Source organism: Cupressus sempervirens, chromosome 9 (assembly GCF_028749045.1).
Source record: "Cupressus sempervirens isolate cs-2001-9-10 chromosome 9, ASM2874904v1, whole genome shotgun sequence".
Classification (NCBI taxonomy): domain Eukaryota; kingdom Viridiplantae; phylum Streptophyta; class Pinopsida; order Cupressales; family Cupressaceae; genus Cupressus; species Cupressus sempervirens.
In genome coordinates, this window is record NC_143126.1 from 796,475,073 (window position 1) to 796,491,869 (window position 16,797).

The 16,797-nt window shown below is 29.8% G+C and overlaps 1 protein-coding gene across 1 annotated transcript; it reads left to right on the forward strand.

The window, feature by feature from the left end:
- Window positions 1–4,321: 4,321 nt before the first annotated feature.
- On the forward strand, window positions 4,322–7,395 carry LOC149541113 (alpha carbonic anhydrase 7-like). The gene is made up of 7 exons (XM_089802114.1): window positions 4,322–4,476; window positions 4,575–4,705; window positions 4,816–4,922; window positions 5,007–5,112; window positions 6,578–6,742; window positions 6,843–6,896; window positions 7,138–7,395. The coding sequence occupies exons 1-7, from the start codon at window positions 4,416–4,418 to the stop codon at window positions 7,246–7,248; spliced, it is 735 nt and encodes a 244-aa protein (XP_089658240.1). The 5' UTR covers window positions 4,322–4,415; the 3' UTR covers window positions 7,249–7,395.
- The last annotated feature ends 9,402 nt before the right edge of the window (window positions 7,396–16,797 follow it).

Genomic DNA, 16,797 nt, shown 5'->3' on the forward strand with positions numbered 1-16,797 from the left:
TAACTACACACTCACCTAGATTACTAAGTCTCCTAGTCCACCTATCTAGTCCATGTCACATTACCCCTCACTTTGGCACAAATATTTGATTTTAATTAATTATTATTTAAGAATATTAGTCATCATGCATGTGCCCTATTTATAAGGGGTCAAATAGGGGTCTATGTTCTCAAATAATGAGTCCTAGGGGTACTTTCCTTCATATGACTTGGTCCTTGATCCATATATCTCTTGGTGAAAAAGTCATTGCCAAATTCCCTATATTCTAATGGTTGGTCAAGCCACTTCGTAAGGTAAAAGATGACTTACAAGACATTTGTCCAAGTGTTCTCATTGAGAGAAGGGGTTCTACAACCCTCTTCTTAGTGATCTTTGTGAGAAATGTATATTTCCTCTTCCTATCAAACATATTTGTGTCAATATGAGAGGAAAATCTATCTTATTATTCCTTTCACAATCCAACTAATGCCCTTTTTCTCTCAACTCCCTCAACCATGTCAATCATATCCCTACACTTGTCATGTGTACAAGATAAATATCAATCATAAGAATTCTTGAAAAATCTAACATTCTTAGCTATCTTGCGAGAATTAGAGCATCCATTAACATATAGTTTTCATAGCATTATTATCATGGGATCACTGGGATCATAGTTTTTATCATACCATATATCTCATTATTTCATCTAGTTTATATAGAATTCTAGGTTCAATTGGCATAAAATTCAATTGGAATTTATAATTCTCCAACACCTTGAAGCATCTTTAAGAAGAGAGATAGCTCAAATATAAGATCACAAATTCAAGAACTCAAAGCTAGGACAAAATGAAGGCACATTGCATTTGGTAAGTGGAGGTAAAAGTCTCATACTTAGTTGTTTTAAATATTTGAAACTCTTCATTGGGTGTGTTTAATTAGTTAAGATTTATTTGTTTTAAGTTTTTTCTACAATGTCACATAATTTTGCATACAATATTATAAATATTTATTTCTCATCTTTGATAATGGAATTTATTAGTGCATGTAAATAAGTCTAATAAATACATTTATTACTAAGTGTCATATTTAGTGACAATATATTCTCAATGCTTCCAAAGAAAATAATTATTGGCCTGTATATGTATAGCATTTTTCTAATAGCAAGATATGTCATTTATTCCACATATTTATGTTAATTGTCTTTATAAATATTTTAATTTTATGATTAACATTCTCTATGATAATGAAATCTATTAGAATTTTCAAACAAGAATAATAAATATATTTATTACTATGTTTAGATAGATGAATATGAAGAGGAGTATCTAGCAATAAATACCTAACTGAATTAAGATTAGAGCATGCTCAGTAAACTCCAAATACATGTGTGTGTGTGTGTGTGTGTGTGTGTGTGTGTGTGTGTGTGTGTGTGTGTGTGGAGATACATATAATTTTTCAAAAATTACCTCCTTTTAATAATATAACCCCCAAAATCAAATACACAATTTTTTTTATGGATTCATAGATGTGTACATTTTTTCTCATAAAAAGACATGACATTTCACATATATATTTGGGTTGTCTCTATCACTATTTGAAGTTATGCTCAAATGCATTATAAAAATTTATTTCATGTCTTTCATAATGAAATGTTATTACAAAATTTAAATAAACAATAAGTACATTGATGGTGAGGTGTCACTTCTAGATGAAAATTCATTCAAATTCTTCACAATATGACAACAATAGATTAGAAAGTGTCATGTTTGATAGCACTATGGTCTTGATTCTTTACATGTAAAGAGTATTTTTTATTTTTCAAATGTGATACTATTTACTTTATCAAAGTAGTGTATTTTGTAAATTATCATCACTAAACCATGTGATAAAACCAAAAATCAGAAAGAACTCGTAATGGACATCTAAGAAATTAGAGTGTCTTGGTCAAACATGATCACATATACACTTACATGTCATTTTTCAAAAATAGACTCTTATTAATAATGTATTCTTCACAATAAAAAATATTGTACATATGTTTTTAGATCCATATACATTCATGTCCTTTTTATTCTACTAAGATGCAAAATATTCATTCATCCCTTATAGTCTAATTGTCTTTATCATTTCTTGAAGTTATGTTAAAACATATTATAAAAAAATATTCCACACGTCCTTGATAATGGAATCTATTAATGCATTGAAATAGATGCAATAAGAACATTATTACTAGGTGTCAATGTTTCATGAAAATGAATTCTAAATCCTTCATAGTACAAAAATAATTGTTTGACAAGTGCCTTGTTCCACAACACTATGGGCTCACATAAAGCACATTTTATTTTTCACATGTAATATTATTTACCTTATCAATAGAGTAGTTAGTCAAGTTATTTCACTAGTTGATATGAAAAAACAAAAAATGATAATGGCCCTAGAATGAAGACCTAAGTGATCAAAGTTTAGAGAGTACAATCAAACATCTAGTATAGGGTTTTGGATACAAATATATGTATATAATCATGTTCTTATAATAAGACATGACATATTTATTTTATAGTTTTTATCATTATTAGCAATTATGTTCAAACATATTATAAAAAATCATTTCAGATCTTTGATAATAGAATTAATTAGTGTATTTAAATAGATGCAATAAGTACATTTATTATTGTATACCATGTTCGATGATAATGTATTCTCAATTCTTCCAGATAAGATAAAAATTGGTCGATATATATGTAGTCTCTTTCTTATAATAAGACCATGGCATTCGTTTCACATGTATATATCAATTATCTTTAGAATCATTTGAATTTATGAACACTTCTCTTTGATAATGAAATCTATTATTGTATTCAAATAGTAACAATAAGTACACTTACTACGAAGTGCCATTGTAAATGCCATAATTACATTTTTTACTAAGTGTCATATTTGATAAAACCAAAAATGAGAAAGAACTCATAATGGACACCTAAGAAATTAAAGTTTAGAGTGTTGTGGTCAGACACGATCACATATACATGTACATCTCATTTGTCAAAAATGGACTCTTATTAATAATATATTCTTCACAATCAAACATATCGAACATATGTTTTTAGATCCATGTAGATTGATGACCTTTTTATTCTAATAAGACACAAAATATTCATTCATCCCTTATACTCTAATTGTCTTTATCATTTCTTGAAGTTATGTTAAAAGATATCATAAAAAAAATATTCCACATGTCCTTGATAATGGAATATATTAATGCATTCAAATAGGTCCAATTAGTACATTATTACTAGTGCCAATGTTTCATGGCAATGTATTCCCAATCCTTCGTGGTACAAAAATAATTGTTTGACAAGTGTCTTGTTTCACAACACTATGGGCACATGTAAAGCACATTTTATTTTTCACATTTAATATTATTTACCTATCAATAGTATAGGTAATCAAGTTATTTCACTAATGGATATGACAAAACAAAAAATGATAATGGCCCTAGAATGCAGACCTAAGTGATCAAAGTTGAGAGAGTACAATCAAACATCTAGTATAGGGTTTTGGGTACAAATATATGTATAATCTTTTTCTTATAATAAGACATGACATATTTATTCTATCATTATTTGCAATTACGTTCAAACATATTATAAGCAATTATTTCCCATCTTTGATAATAGGATTAATTAGTGCATGTAAATAGGTGCAATAAGTACATTTATTGTTGTATGTCATGTTCGACAATAATGTATTCTCAATTCTTCCACATAAGATAAGAGTTGGTAGATATATATGTAGTCTCTTTCTTATAATAAGACATGGCATTCGTTTCACATGTATATATCAATTATCTTTAGAATCGTTTGAATCATACATATATGTATAATCTTTTTCTTATAATAAGACATGACATTTATTTCACATGCTTATATTAATTGTTTGTATTTAAATTCATGTCTCTTTGATAATGAAATCTATTATTATATTCAATTAAGAGTAATAAATACTAGTACCATTGTTAATAATAACCATGCATTCCCAATCTTTCACTCTATGACAATAGTTAGACTGACAAGTTTTTGTTTGATAGCACCGTAGACCTACCTTTTCACATGTGAACCATTTTGTCTTCTTTATATGTAAAGCATCTTCTCCATTTTTCTTCACGTTTTGATTGCAGTTCATTGGACATAGGCCAACATTTAATAAGTCGCAGGAATCTTTCTGTAAACATCAAAGTCTCAATCAAAGTCTGCAGTTGAAGGGATCATTTCACATGCAGAACTAGCTTAATTTATTTATCTTAATACACGGTTAATGTTTATCTTAATTTATTTATCTTAATACACGTTTAATGTTTATTAAACACACACAAGCTTCTATAAATACCTGGCATATGAAAGGATAAGCAAACCATTCGAGATCCAAAGCTTAGTAGGATGACAAGAATTGTGTTTGTGTGCATGTTGGCGCTCTCTGGACTTCTGATATTTGTCCAAGGTAACAATAATTATAGTCATTCTTCATTTCCTTTTTCTCTTTTCTACTGTTGTTTCATCAGAAATTAATAACATAATGTGTGATATTGCAAATGGCAGGAGAATTAGAGAAACAATCGCCCATCAATATACAGACTCAGAATGCTTTAAGCAATGAAGCTCTTGGGGCATTGAACAAGAATTACTTATCTGACCATGCAACAATGATCGATAAAGGATATGAAATTCAGGTTATTATCTATTTCTCTACTTTCACCACTTCTCTTACCTTTTGTAGTATGCCTATAATGATTAATGTGAAAGGAAGTGTAAACTATATTGAACAAGTTATACAATACAGGTAGTGTGGTCTGAAGATGCAGGCAGTCTTGAAATAGATGGGGTGAAGTACGGATTAAATCAAACCCATTGGCATCACCCATCTGAACACACCATAAACGGCCTAAGGTGATATGTTATACTAAATATGCATAGTAAATGATGATGAGTGTGCAACTTAAAACTATAATTTGGGTGTTGATATATGCTCAGGTATCCTTTAGAGTTGCACATGGTCCACTTGTCAGAGGACAACACAAAGATTGCTGTTATTGGTATTCTCTACCAGTTTGGACCTCCTGATCCTTTTCTCACAGAGGTACCATTGTCTTTAAATGGTTGTACTCTTAAGTTTATAGACAAATAAATGATTGTGTAATATTTGTGTTAAAGTTTGTGAGGAGATAGAGAGTTTATATACAAATATATGATTATGTAATATTTGTTTTACAGGTCTGCTATAGTGTTTTTAAGTCGGTGAAGAATGAGTTTGATATAAGTTTTGAACTAAGCAGATGTGGCCAATCTCGTCCGATCTCTTTCCTAATGCATCTCTCTAGTACTTTTATATCGTAAATCAATACATAGAATAGACAGTAATGTTTGTTTTGGAAAGTCCAAACCTTCCATATGGAAAAAAAACATTGATTATTGTAAGTCATACGTGAAACAAGTGCTAACATTTTTATTTTTTAATTTGTTGGATGGATGCGAAGTCTCAAGTATTGAGTCATACTTTGTTGTTTCAAACTCTTTTATGAAACTCGATGCGAGCTCTTATACGTTGAGCCACATTTTCTGCTTACAAGCCATTTATAAGACACATATTGCAAGTTTTTCGAAGGGATTTTGTTCAGTGGCATAATTTTTAGTATTTAGTTTTTAATTCTTATGAAAATTATTTTTAGGTTGAATTTATGTAGCTAAGAGTTAAATACTAAGGGGTATTCATTCTGTCGAATTTGCTTGAAGCACAGTCTTATGCCCATCTCTTTAAGATGTTGGAGTCTCAAACTCAACAAGTTTTGGTCCTTCTAACTTCACTAGCAGACCAAGGGTTCATTGATAAAACCATATCTTTTCATTGTAAATCATTTTGAAATAAGTATTAATTTCATTTATATGACTACAGCTCTCTTACATGAAAACAATGGAACTATTGCTTCCACAATCAACATTGTTGCATAATCAGGGCCACTTAGTTGCCTTATTACCTCATCTTTCTAGTACTCATTTTTCAATCATAGGATATCCTTGACAGATTTAGTTTGTGACTTTTAACAAGAAAACTAAGAGGTCCAAATCACTTGGTCACAACCCTTTTGCCTTATTTTTATCACATTAATTACACTATTTAAGATGTTAGATTGTAAAACGAATTGCTTTTTTATCTAATCTTTCTAGTATTGTTTTTAATAACCAATGCCACTTAGTTGCCTTATTATCTAATCTTTCTAGTACTCTTTTTTATGTAAACAAATTGCACCAAGGTCTTTGTTCCACACACCATTCAATCATAGGGTATCCTTACGGATTTAGATTGTGACTTTTAACAAGCAAACTAAAAGGTCCAAACAATTTTTCTAACATTTTTATTTTTTTAAAAAAAATTGTTTAGTTAAATCATTATAGAATGAAAGTTAAATAAATATTTGATTTTTTTAAAGTACATGTAATAGGTTTTCTAGAATAATACCCTAAAATTTTGAAATATAGTATGATATTTGATTGTCAATTTTTTTTTGTTAGGTATTAATAGAATTAATATTGTGTGGTGTTCACAGCTTAAAGATTTCATTCCGGACATTGCCCATGCAAAAGAGATAGATGTAGGTTTTATAGATCCCAAGATAATTGAGATCGGAGAAGATGCAGCATATTATCGATACAGTGGATCTCTCACCACTTATCCATTCACAGAGGGGGTTACCTGGACTGTAATCAAAGAAGTATGTTACCTTCACTTTTGTCATTATAGTAACATAATACATATTTTTAATAAATACATTATAAAATACTAACATTGTAAATTATTTTATTGATTGACAGGCGAAGACTGTTACCCCTGAGCAAGTGCATGATTTGTGGGATGCATTGTTAGGGGTAAATTTCCACATACTAAAACTATATTCCTACCATCTCTTTATGAACATCTTCAGATTTAAGTTACATTTCATCATTTTAATATTATATAATATGATTAAATTTTATGTTTATTGTTTACAAAATTTAAATTTATTATAATTATTTAATATTGATCATTAGAAATATCATTACATTTTCAAATATAATAATTCTATTGATTACAAAATACTTGACTAAAATAATTATGTTTGCATAACAGAAGTCCAATTCACGAGAGTTGCAGCCACTAAACGGTAGAGTTGTTGAATTGTATGAAGGCATCTCAGAGACAAACAAAGTGGAGCAAACAATCCTGTCATCGTCATCTTAGAAATATTTCTAAATTTTCTATGTTAAGATAATAATGAATATTTTAAGACTGCTACATCTCTATTATAAAAGTTTGCTAGCAAGATAATCTATGTATGTATATTTTATTATCTTTGAGCTATATTATATCAGTTGTGGATTAGTGTTATTTTGTGATAGAGCTTTTAAATTTTTATAATTATAGCATTTTTTTTTATAATTATAGTATTGTTTTATAAATAAAATGATTTTTGAATAATATTGAACAAGACTAAAAAATAAATATTTTATGTATATTCAATGTTTTTAAGATGTTAAATTTAACTGTTCTTGATAATAAGTAAATTTTTGATTAATTTTATTATTTGTCAATATTCATATTAAATAAAATATTAAACATAAATTATATTTTTTAATTGTAAAAATATTAAATTTCAAGAATATTTTTAATATCTATGTTTTGATATGTTTAAGGATTATCATTTTAAAGCATGTAAATTTTATAAATAAATAGTTCATTTAATCACAATTGTTGAATATGTTCTATCATATTTTTATCTTTAGCTAAAATAAAAATTCTATCTATTTTTTGCTTTTGAAGGTTTATTATTTTATTTAATAATTAGTTTAAAATCTATTAAAATTGTGATCATAAATTTATTTAAGGACAATAATTTTTTCTTAGGTTTAATTAAAATTATTAAATTAGTATTTATATGATTTTATATTGAGTAACTTTGTTCGATAAATTTTAAGTTATTATAGTGGACAGCATAAAACTAAATATTTAGCCAAGACATAAACGTGAAAATTTAGGAAATTTGGCTTGCTACTCTCAAGAGGAAGAAATAACGTTTGCCTCCAATCACTTATTAGCATTGTTAATGCTAGGAGACATTAGGGGGTGTTGAATTAGTAGCACCAAGAACTCAAACACTCTCACTAATACTTTCCACAAGACATATCATGCAATGGAAATTTAACAATATAACAAAAAATAAATCAAACATCCACATATGCAACACTTCAACACAAGTATTTTTCATGTAGAAACGTCTAGTTAGAGGGGAAAACAATTGATGGAATTAGTACCCATAAATTCTCACCATTGCAATAATAAATTTACCTAATAGGATAATTACATCCACCTAGTCAAGAGTATTATTTAGCCCTATTATGAACTTATAATAAAGATTTACTAGGATATACCTAGTTAAGGGAGTTAAAAATCCTTCTGAGAGTAACCTAGTTAGAGGATTTTGATCTTGAAACCAATTAGGATCCCACACACATAATTAAAAGTTACCCATTAGGGAGTTTATTTTGTCTGCCTACTAAAACCAACAAGTAATGAATGGTCTTAAAGTTGCACTTGATGGATTACAAATTCAATTAGTATTTGACCAATGTTCTTCTCTAGATTATTGCTAACACACTATATTGCTTCCATAATAACAAAAATCAAACTAACAATCACCACACATGAATTTTTTAATCCCCCTTTTATTTTTCTCGAGGCAGTGGAAAAATGGGCTAAACATATTATCCTTAGTCAGCTCGAAAAGAAATTTGAATTTCATGATCAAGTGCCAAAACCTTGAATTTTGTGCCTTGATGTTGGCCTTATCTCAACTGACCACTTTGACTTCTCCATAGAGAACTTAATCTTAACCATTTTGTTGAATCTATAGAAGTATATTATGTCAATTAATTGCTCTTCATATTGTGACATGTAAACCTCTATTGAATTCCTAGTAGATATTATTTCAAAAATCATTTCACATATCTCTAATAGATATCTCCTATAGTCAATTCATCATAATTCATCAACAATACTATTGCACATATAGCTTACTAGGTTTACCTTGCACACTAATCGACAATCATGTCTATCTAATCAATCTACTCGTTGACATAGTTTATCTATGACTTGGAGATCATTAGATTGATAGTAATGACAACATAGGAATGGTTAGCCAACGAATCCAACTCATCCAATCATGTTGCAAATCATCACTAAAATAAATATTCAAATTTAAAAAAATGCAAGGAAAGAATCCAAGTGAGCTATGGTAACAAGATTCTTACCATTAAACCCAAAGTTTGCTAGTGTTTTAAAAAGATCAACGCAAAGAGACAAGAGATTTTTGAAAGGTAAAAACAACACAAAAAACCTGTAAACTATTATGATCATGGATAATTCCTAAAGAATGAGAAAGAGACATAGAGCCTACAAGTGGCTCATTACAATAACAATAATGTGTTGTAGTTGAAACGAGAGAGGAGAGCATCTCTTAAATAGAGATTGGGAGAGAAGTTACAAAATTAATTCACCAATATATGAGTTCCAACATTCATAATAAGTGTGTGCAAGAGTCAACGTCCTCTTAAGGAGGATAAACTATTTCCTTTAATAAATGAAATGCAAAAAAATGACATGCTCTTCCACTTGGACAAGAGGACAAAAATTACACGAGGGATGCACCTTGATTTATCCTAATTAAATGAATACAACCAAGGAAATCTTACTACTTCTAACAACCCCCTTTAATCTTTAGTTGTGGAGATTACATGAATGGATATGAAAGCCATTTTTTAAAAATGAAAATTAAATTTCTCGAGCTAGAAAGAGGCTTTTTTCACAATATCACCAACTTTATCTTCATCCTTGCAATTATGAGGGATACTTCCTTTTCTTCATTTTTTTCTCTAATGAAGTGATGGTGGAGATAAATATTCTTTGGCTTTTCATGGAAAATAAGATTCATTGCCACTTGATTATTGCACTTTGATTGCCACAATACAAAGGTGTAGGTTCTTGTTGAGGTAGACCCAAATATTCAAGTATTATTCTAAGTCATGGGACTACTTTAGATGTAGTAGTACAACTTTAATATTCATCTTCAGTAGAACATAGAGAAATAGAATTGTATTTCTTACTTTTGCAAGATATAGCACCTAAACCAACAAAGAAACAACACCCACAAGTAAATCTCCCATCACTGGGATCTCCACCTATATCTTAATCAAGAAATCCTTACAAACTAAAATCAGAATTTGTATTAGAAAATAATGCTACATTAATAGTTCCTTTGATATATTGTAGTGTTTTTTAGCAAATTTAAACTGTATTTGTTCAGGTTTGGACATAAAACTTGAAAGTAAACAAATAGTATATGCAATATTAGGTGTTCTAAGAGTGAGATAATTCAAAATTCCTACTATTTTTCTATAAATTATAGCATCTACAAAAGGAGTGTTCACATAAACCATCAACTTAGCTCCTAACTCACATGGAATGGAAACATGGTTAGAATCATTCATGTTGATTTTTTCCAAAATATTTGAGCATAGTTGCTTTCAGAAAGAAAAATACCCTTACATGTTTTCCATATTTAAATTTGTAGAAAGTAATATAAAGTTCCTAAATTAGTCATTTGAGATTTTTTATTAAGTGGAAAATTAATATTAGAATTTAAAGCATTAGAACTTTAAGTAAGACTAGTATGTTTAATGTATAAGTTAGGATTATTTTTACTTCTATCAAAATCTTGAGAAAGAAAGAATTTTTTTCTTCAAATACCATTCTCTTGGAGATTTTTTGAGACCATAAATAGATTTTTCCACAAATTGCAAACTAAGTGCTCACTACCTTTTTTAACAAAACTAGTTGGTTGATCCATATAGGTCTCTTTACGCAAATCACAACTTAAAATTGCATTGTTAACATCCATTTGATGAATAGGCCAATTCATTTTAGAAGAAAAAGATAGCACACGTTTTGTAGTAGGCATCTTAGCAACATGTGCAAAATTTTCATTGTAACCTAATCCTTTAATTTGTGAAAAGTCTATAGATACTAAAGTGCCTTTAAACTTACTAATTTAATTATTGGCATTTAGTTTATTTTTATATAACCATTTGCATGGAACTAAATTCTTACTATGAGGAAAAGGAACTAAATCCCAAGTTTGACTAGAGATTAAAGTGTCATATTGCTCTTGCATAACTTTTGCCAATGAGATTGATTTTTGGCTTGTTAAAAAATTTGAGGATCACTAGAAGTCATGCTAGAAGACATCAAACCATAATTGCAATAATTAATTCTCCTAGGTTTAAGCTCACCCAATCTAGCAACATAATCTTCACTTTCATTTTGTAAGCATTGAAACCATTTAGGATTTCTCTTAGAAGTAAGTGAATTATAACTATGAAGACTAGATATATTATGAGAATAATTGTTATTATTATCAATAGAAGGAATATAAATAGATGCATTAAGAGTAGGGTTTAGAGAAGGAGGTTGGTCCTTTAAAATCTCAATTTTTCTTCCATGAAATTCATCAATTTGAAGCTTGGAACAATCATGCACTTCATTTTCTACAATACAAATATCTCTTGCAACTTTCACTTTTTTAGTAAGAGGATTATACACTATATAACCTTTAGTACATTCATCATACCCAATAAAGATAAAAGGAGTATATTTTGAATATAATTTGTGCCTTTTTTAAGGTGTGTGTACATAAGAAATAGAACCCAATATCCTTAAGTGTTGTAAATTGGGTTTCCTACCTGAACAAGTTTCTTGGAGAGTTATATCTCTTAAATATTTAGTACGAGTTTTATTAAGAATGTAAGTGGTGCAATCCATATCTTCAAACCTAAAACTTATAATCCATAGTTATAGCATTTAACATTCATCTAGTCATTTCCAAAATAGTTTTATTCTTACTTTCGACCACATTATTTTTTTGTGGTCTATAAGGAATAGTAAGTTGGTGTTTTATACCAAAAGGTCTTAAGTAGGAATGAAAAACATTGTTGGCATATTCAGTACCATTGTTAGTTCGAACAATGTTAAGTTTAGAACAAGGTTTTAAGTTTAGAAATTTAGCAAATATATCAAGTACTTGATCTGTACTATGTAAAAAATTCATCCAAATTCTTCTATTAAAATCATCAACAAATGTAAGAGCACACTTTGAACCTCATATAAAGATGTTCTTCATGGGTCCTAAAAGATCACTAGGAATAAGGTGCAACTTATGAGACACCCTTCATGATGTACCATGAGGAAAGGGCTTTGTTTGCATTTCTCCACTCGTGCATCTAGTGTATACATTTTAGATGAAAATATGAGGAAATCCTTAAACCATATTATCTTTATTGATAATTATTTATGGATTTAGTTGTGTTGAATTTTTTACCATCAAAGTTTGAAATCACACTACGTGATTAATCATTAGGATGAGAGAGCAATTTTTTAATGGATTGTGGAAATCTTATCTCTCATAGATAAAAAATTCACATCAATGATTCATGATTATAATTCAAATGACCAAGAGTTTCAAGCCACACATTAAAATCAATATTTTCTTGCAAAGAGTACCTTGAAGAGGAAAACTCATTAAATGTAAACAAGTTGTCATGATCCCATTTAGCATTAGCAACAACTTGATTAGTGTTAGGATCAATAAAATAAATATGTCCTTATGAAATTCAACCTTATAATCTTGACATGACCTAGAAACTGGAAGAAGATTAGATTTTAGTTTAGGATCATATTAAAGAACATCATGTAAATTTCCATTTTGAACACTAACATCACCAAATCCTTCAACTTTGCAATTATAATTTTTAGCTAGTTGAATTGGAATACTTGAAGGATCAGGTTGCAAAGAATCAAACACTTCTCTATGAGATGAAACATGTTGAGAAGTGTCACTATCAACAATCCATTATAATCATTTAGAAACATTGTAACTAACAATAAAAGTATGATGAAGGCAAGAGCCTATGTAACACAATGGCAACTTGTGAGCCTCTCATGTGGGAGGTCTTGGGTTTGAATTTTCTTAAGACATAAAAATAATTAATTACAATAAGTAACAATAATTAATCTAGGCTTCAGTCATTTACCAATCCAAAAATAATAATAAAAGCATGACAAGACTGATTATCATGATTTTTTTAATAAATTATTATTAATATTTATAGGTTAGTTATTATTTTTTCTTTTTAAAATAATTATTATTTAAGTGACCATCTTTGCCACAATAAGAGGATGGGGGTTTTCTATTAGAACAAGTTTATTTATTAGGATGGCTAGCATTATGATTTGTATTGTGATTATTATTTTTGTTATAAGAGGGCCTAGAATTAAAAAAATTATTGGAATTATTATTATTATTGGTAGAATGGTTATGATTATATGTTCCAAGGTTTTGATTTTGATTCTCAGACATAGATGTATGCTTATTAGATTTAATATTTCCAAATTGCATCAACTTAGCCTCCTCTTGATATAATAAATTTTGAAAATACTATAAGTCATCAATGCCATTCTCTTCTCTAATCTCATGAAATTTGCATCTAGAGCTTCCATAGAAAAATGATTTATCATTTCAAAACATATGACACTTACAACCAAGGAAAATATCTTTCCTTTTTACCAGGTCCTAAAAAACTAATCGAGTCACCATTGAGGCCTCCCAAATTTACAATGAATAATATGGGACCTCTATAAGGTATAACACTATGCATTAAATTATATTTACAATTTCCAAAAGAACATAATCAAAATCCAACTTCTAGGGAATAACCCACACTTTATCCTTAAGAATTATACACAAAATAATCACTAACATCTTCTACCTTGAACATAACACCATGAACATTTCTTTAACTGAAATCCAAGCCCTCTCAACTAGATTTAACCTTGCTAAAAAGATATAGTTCAATTACTAGTAAATTGTTCCATGCAAATTGCTATGTGACCTATCTCCACATAATCCTTTGTAAATCACATAAACCATTAAATTAATTTCTACATACACATATACATCATCAAGAAATATCCATGAACATGATTCTAAGCTCATAAAACTTAGTTCCACATCCTCTAACCATGATGACCAAAACTCACACTACAACACTAACTGTCATAACTAGAAAGCATATATGTTGATATTAATGATAAACCAAGTCATGAATGTGACACATAAGTACTGAATCATCTCTTTAACATGCTATCAGACTCACCCAAAGGAATACCATCATCATTTGAATGTAGACAGAGACAACTTTCACATGGCTCTACATTTATCTTGTTGATAGTATAATTAGAGTAGTTTGAAATTCATTGCAAACATATTCCTTCTTAAATTAATTGGTTATCTTAGTACTAATCTTTTTCGTTGATGTTTATATTTGAAAGGATTGACTTAATAATATTGTAGGATGTAATAAACTTGGTGAAAATATTTTTAGGATTAACCTTAGATAGAAATAATAGTTACATGCAACTATAACCAATATCAAAAAATAATAGGTCACACATAAGAGAACAAAAGACACCAAGATTTAATATGGTTCACCCAATCCCTAGGCTACGTCCACCAATAGCAAGTCTAATATTATTATGATCTAGTGATTACAACTTGATTACAATTTATAATCTCTTATAGCTCAATATTGCCACAAGAACCAATTTTTTACATCTCAAATTATTAAAATCCCTAACCCTAAGCCTTTTTATACAAGCTTTTTGACACTCACAAAATTAGGGCTAGAATAATAGAAAAATAGTAGCCAACATCTTTTAAAATATAAGGTCATTTTTGGCTTTGGGTGTGTTGCCCCCAAAAAGCCCCATTGGCGCATTGCCCCTCAACCCCACCCTGTACTGCAACAGAGAGCGCACCTGGGGTGCTACCCCTTGACCTCATCTTGGGGGTGCTACCCCCAAACCTCTATAGGAATAATCCAGAGGAAAACTACACTAAATAAACCTCTAAGTCTTATTCAGCTCCACATCACAACAATCTCCCACTCGGAGAATAATCAAACTTCACAATAATAACCTCCCACTTGGAGACTAATCATAGTACTGCTAAACCTGTAGCTCTTACTAGAATATCAAACCACCCTAGACATTATTGTTCTTTTATTTTGTTCAGTAGAGAAGAACAACCAAAGCTAAAGAGGACTTAAGCTTCTCCCTTGTCACTAACTTTGTAAACATATCTGTTGGATTGTCATTTGTATGCATCTTTTCTAGCTATAACTATCCATCATCTAAAACTGACCAAATAAAATGGTACCACAACTGTATGTGTTTTGTCTTTCAATGTAGAGCTCAATTCTTTGCAAGATGAATAACACTATGGCTATCTATAAACAAATAATTATCCCTTTGAGGGTGTCCCAACTCTTCCATGAAGAACTAAAGCCATATCATCTCCTTGGCTACCTCTGTAGTAGCAACATACTCTACCTCTATAGGGGATAAAACATTAACCATTTGTCACCTAGAAACTCAACTCATTACTGCCCCACTAACAATAAATAAATAACCTATAGTATTCAACCTAATAACAATATCCCCTACCAAATCTAAGTCAACCTAGCCCTATAAATCAGTATTAGAGCCCCCAAAGTGTAAAAACTTATTGGATGTTCCTCTCAACTATCTGAAAACCCATTTGATTACATTTCAATGCTCAATTCCTAGAGGACTCATATACCTACTAACAACTCCCACTGCATGTGCAATGTCTAGCCTAGTACATACCATAGCATACATCAAGCTTCCTAGAGTTGAAGCATAGGATACCTTGGACATCTTATCCTCCACTTCTTTTGTCTTGGGACACATCTCATTAGTCAACTTCAAATGACTAAGTAAAGGTGTGTTGATAGTTTTAGCATTCTCCATAGAGAAACATTGCAACATGTTCTCAATATAATCAGCCTAACATAAATTCAATTTCCTATTCTTCCTATCTCTAAAAATCTTCATACCAAGGATTTGTTTTGCTACCCCCAAATCCTTCATAGTAAATGCATGTGCTAACTAGCATTTCAGCCCCTTGATATGATCTATGTTAGACCTAGCTACAAGCATATCATCAACATATAAATATAAAATAATATAGCTTTCATCATCCAACCTCTTAAAATAAACACAATGATCTAAAAAACACCTATTGTATCCATGATCATGCATAAACCTATCAAATTTCAGATACCATTGCCGTTGTGCTTGCTTCAAGCCATATAAACTTTTCTCCAATCTACACACTAAGTTCTCCTTACCTTGGACCTCAAATCCCTATGATTGTGTGATACATATTTCTTTATCCAAATCACCATGAAGGAAGGTTGTTTTAACATCAAGCTACTCCAAATAAAAATCTTCAATAGCCACAATACTTAAAACAATACGAATAGAAGTCATTTTAACAACAGGAAAGAATATTTCATCAAAATCAATGCCTTTTTCCTATGCAAATCCTTTTACCACTAACCTCACTTTAAATCATTTCTTACCTCCATCCTCTTCTTTTAACCTGTAAACCCATTTATTATATAAAGCCTTTTTACCTGTAGGGAACTTGCATAAATCACATGTCTTATTTTTCAACAAAGAGTCTATTTCTTCTTTCATTGTAGACTCCCACTGAATCTTTGTATCTACCTGCATAGCTTCATCATAACATTCAAGCTCATGAGCATCAGTAAGAAAATAGAACACAAAGGAGAAAATCTTTCTAGAGGTCGACTAGGC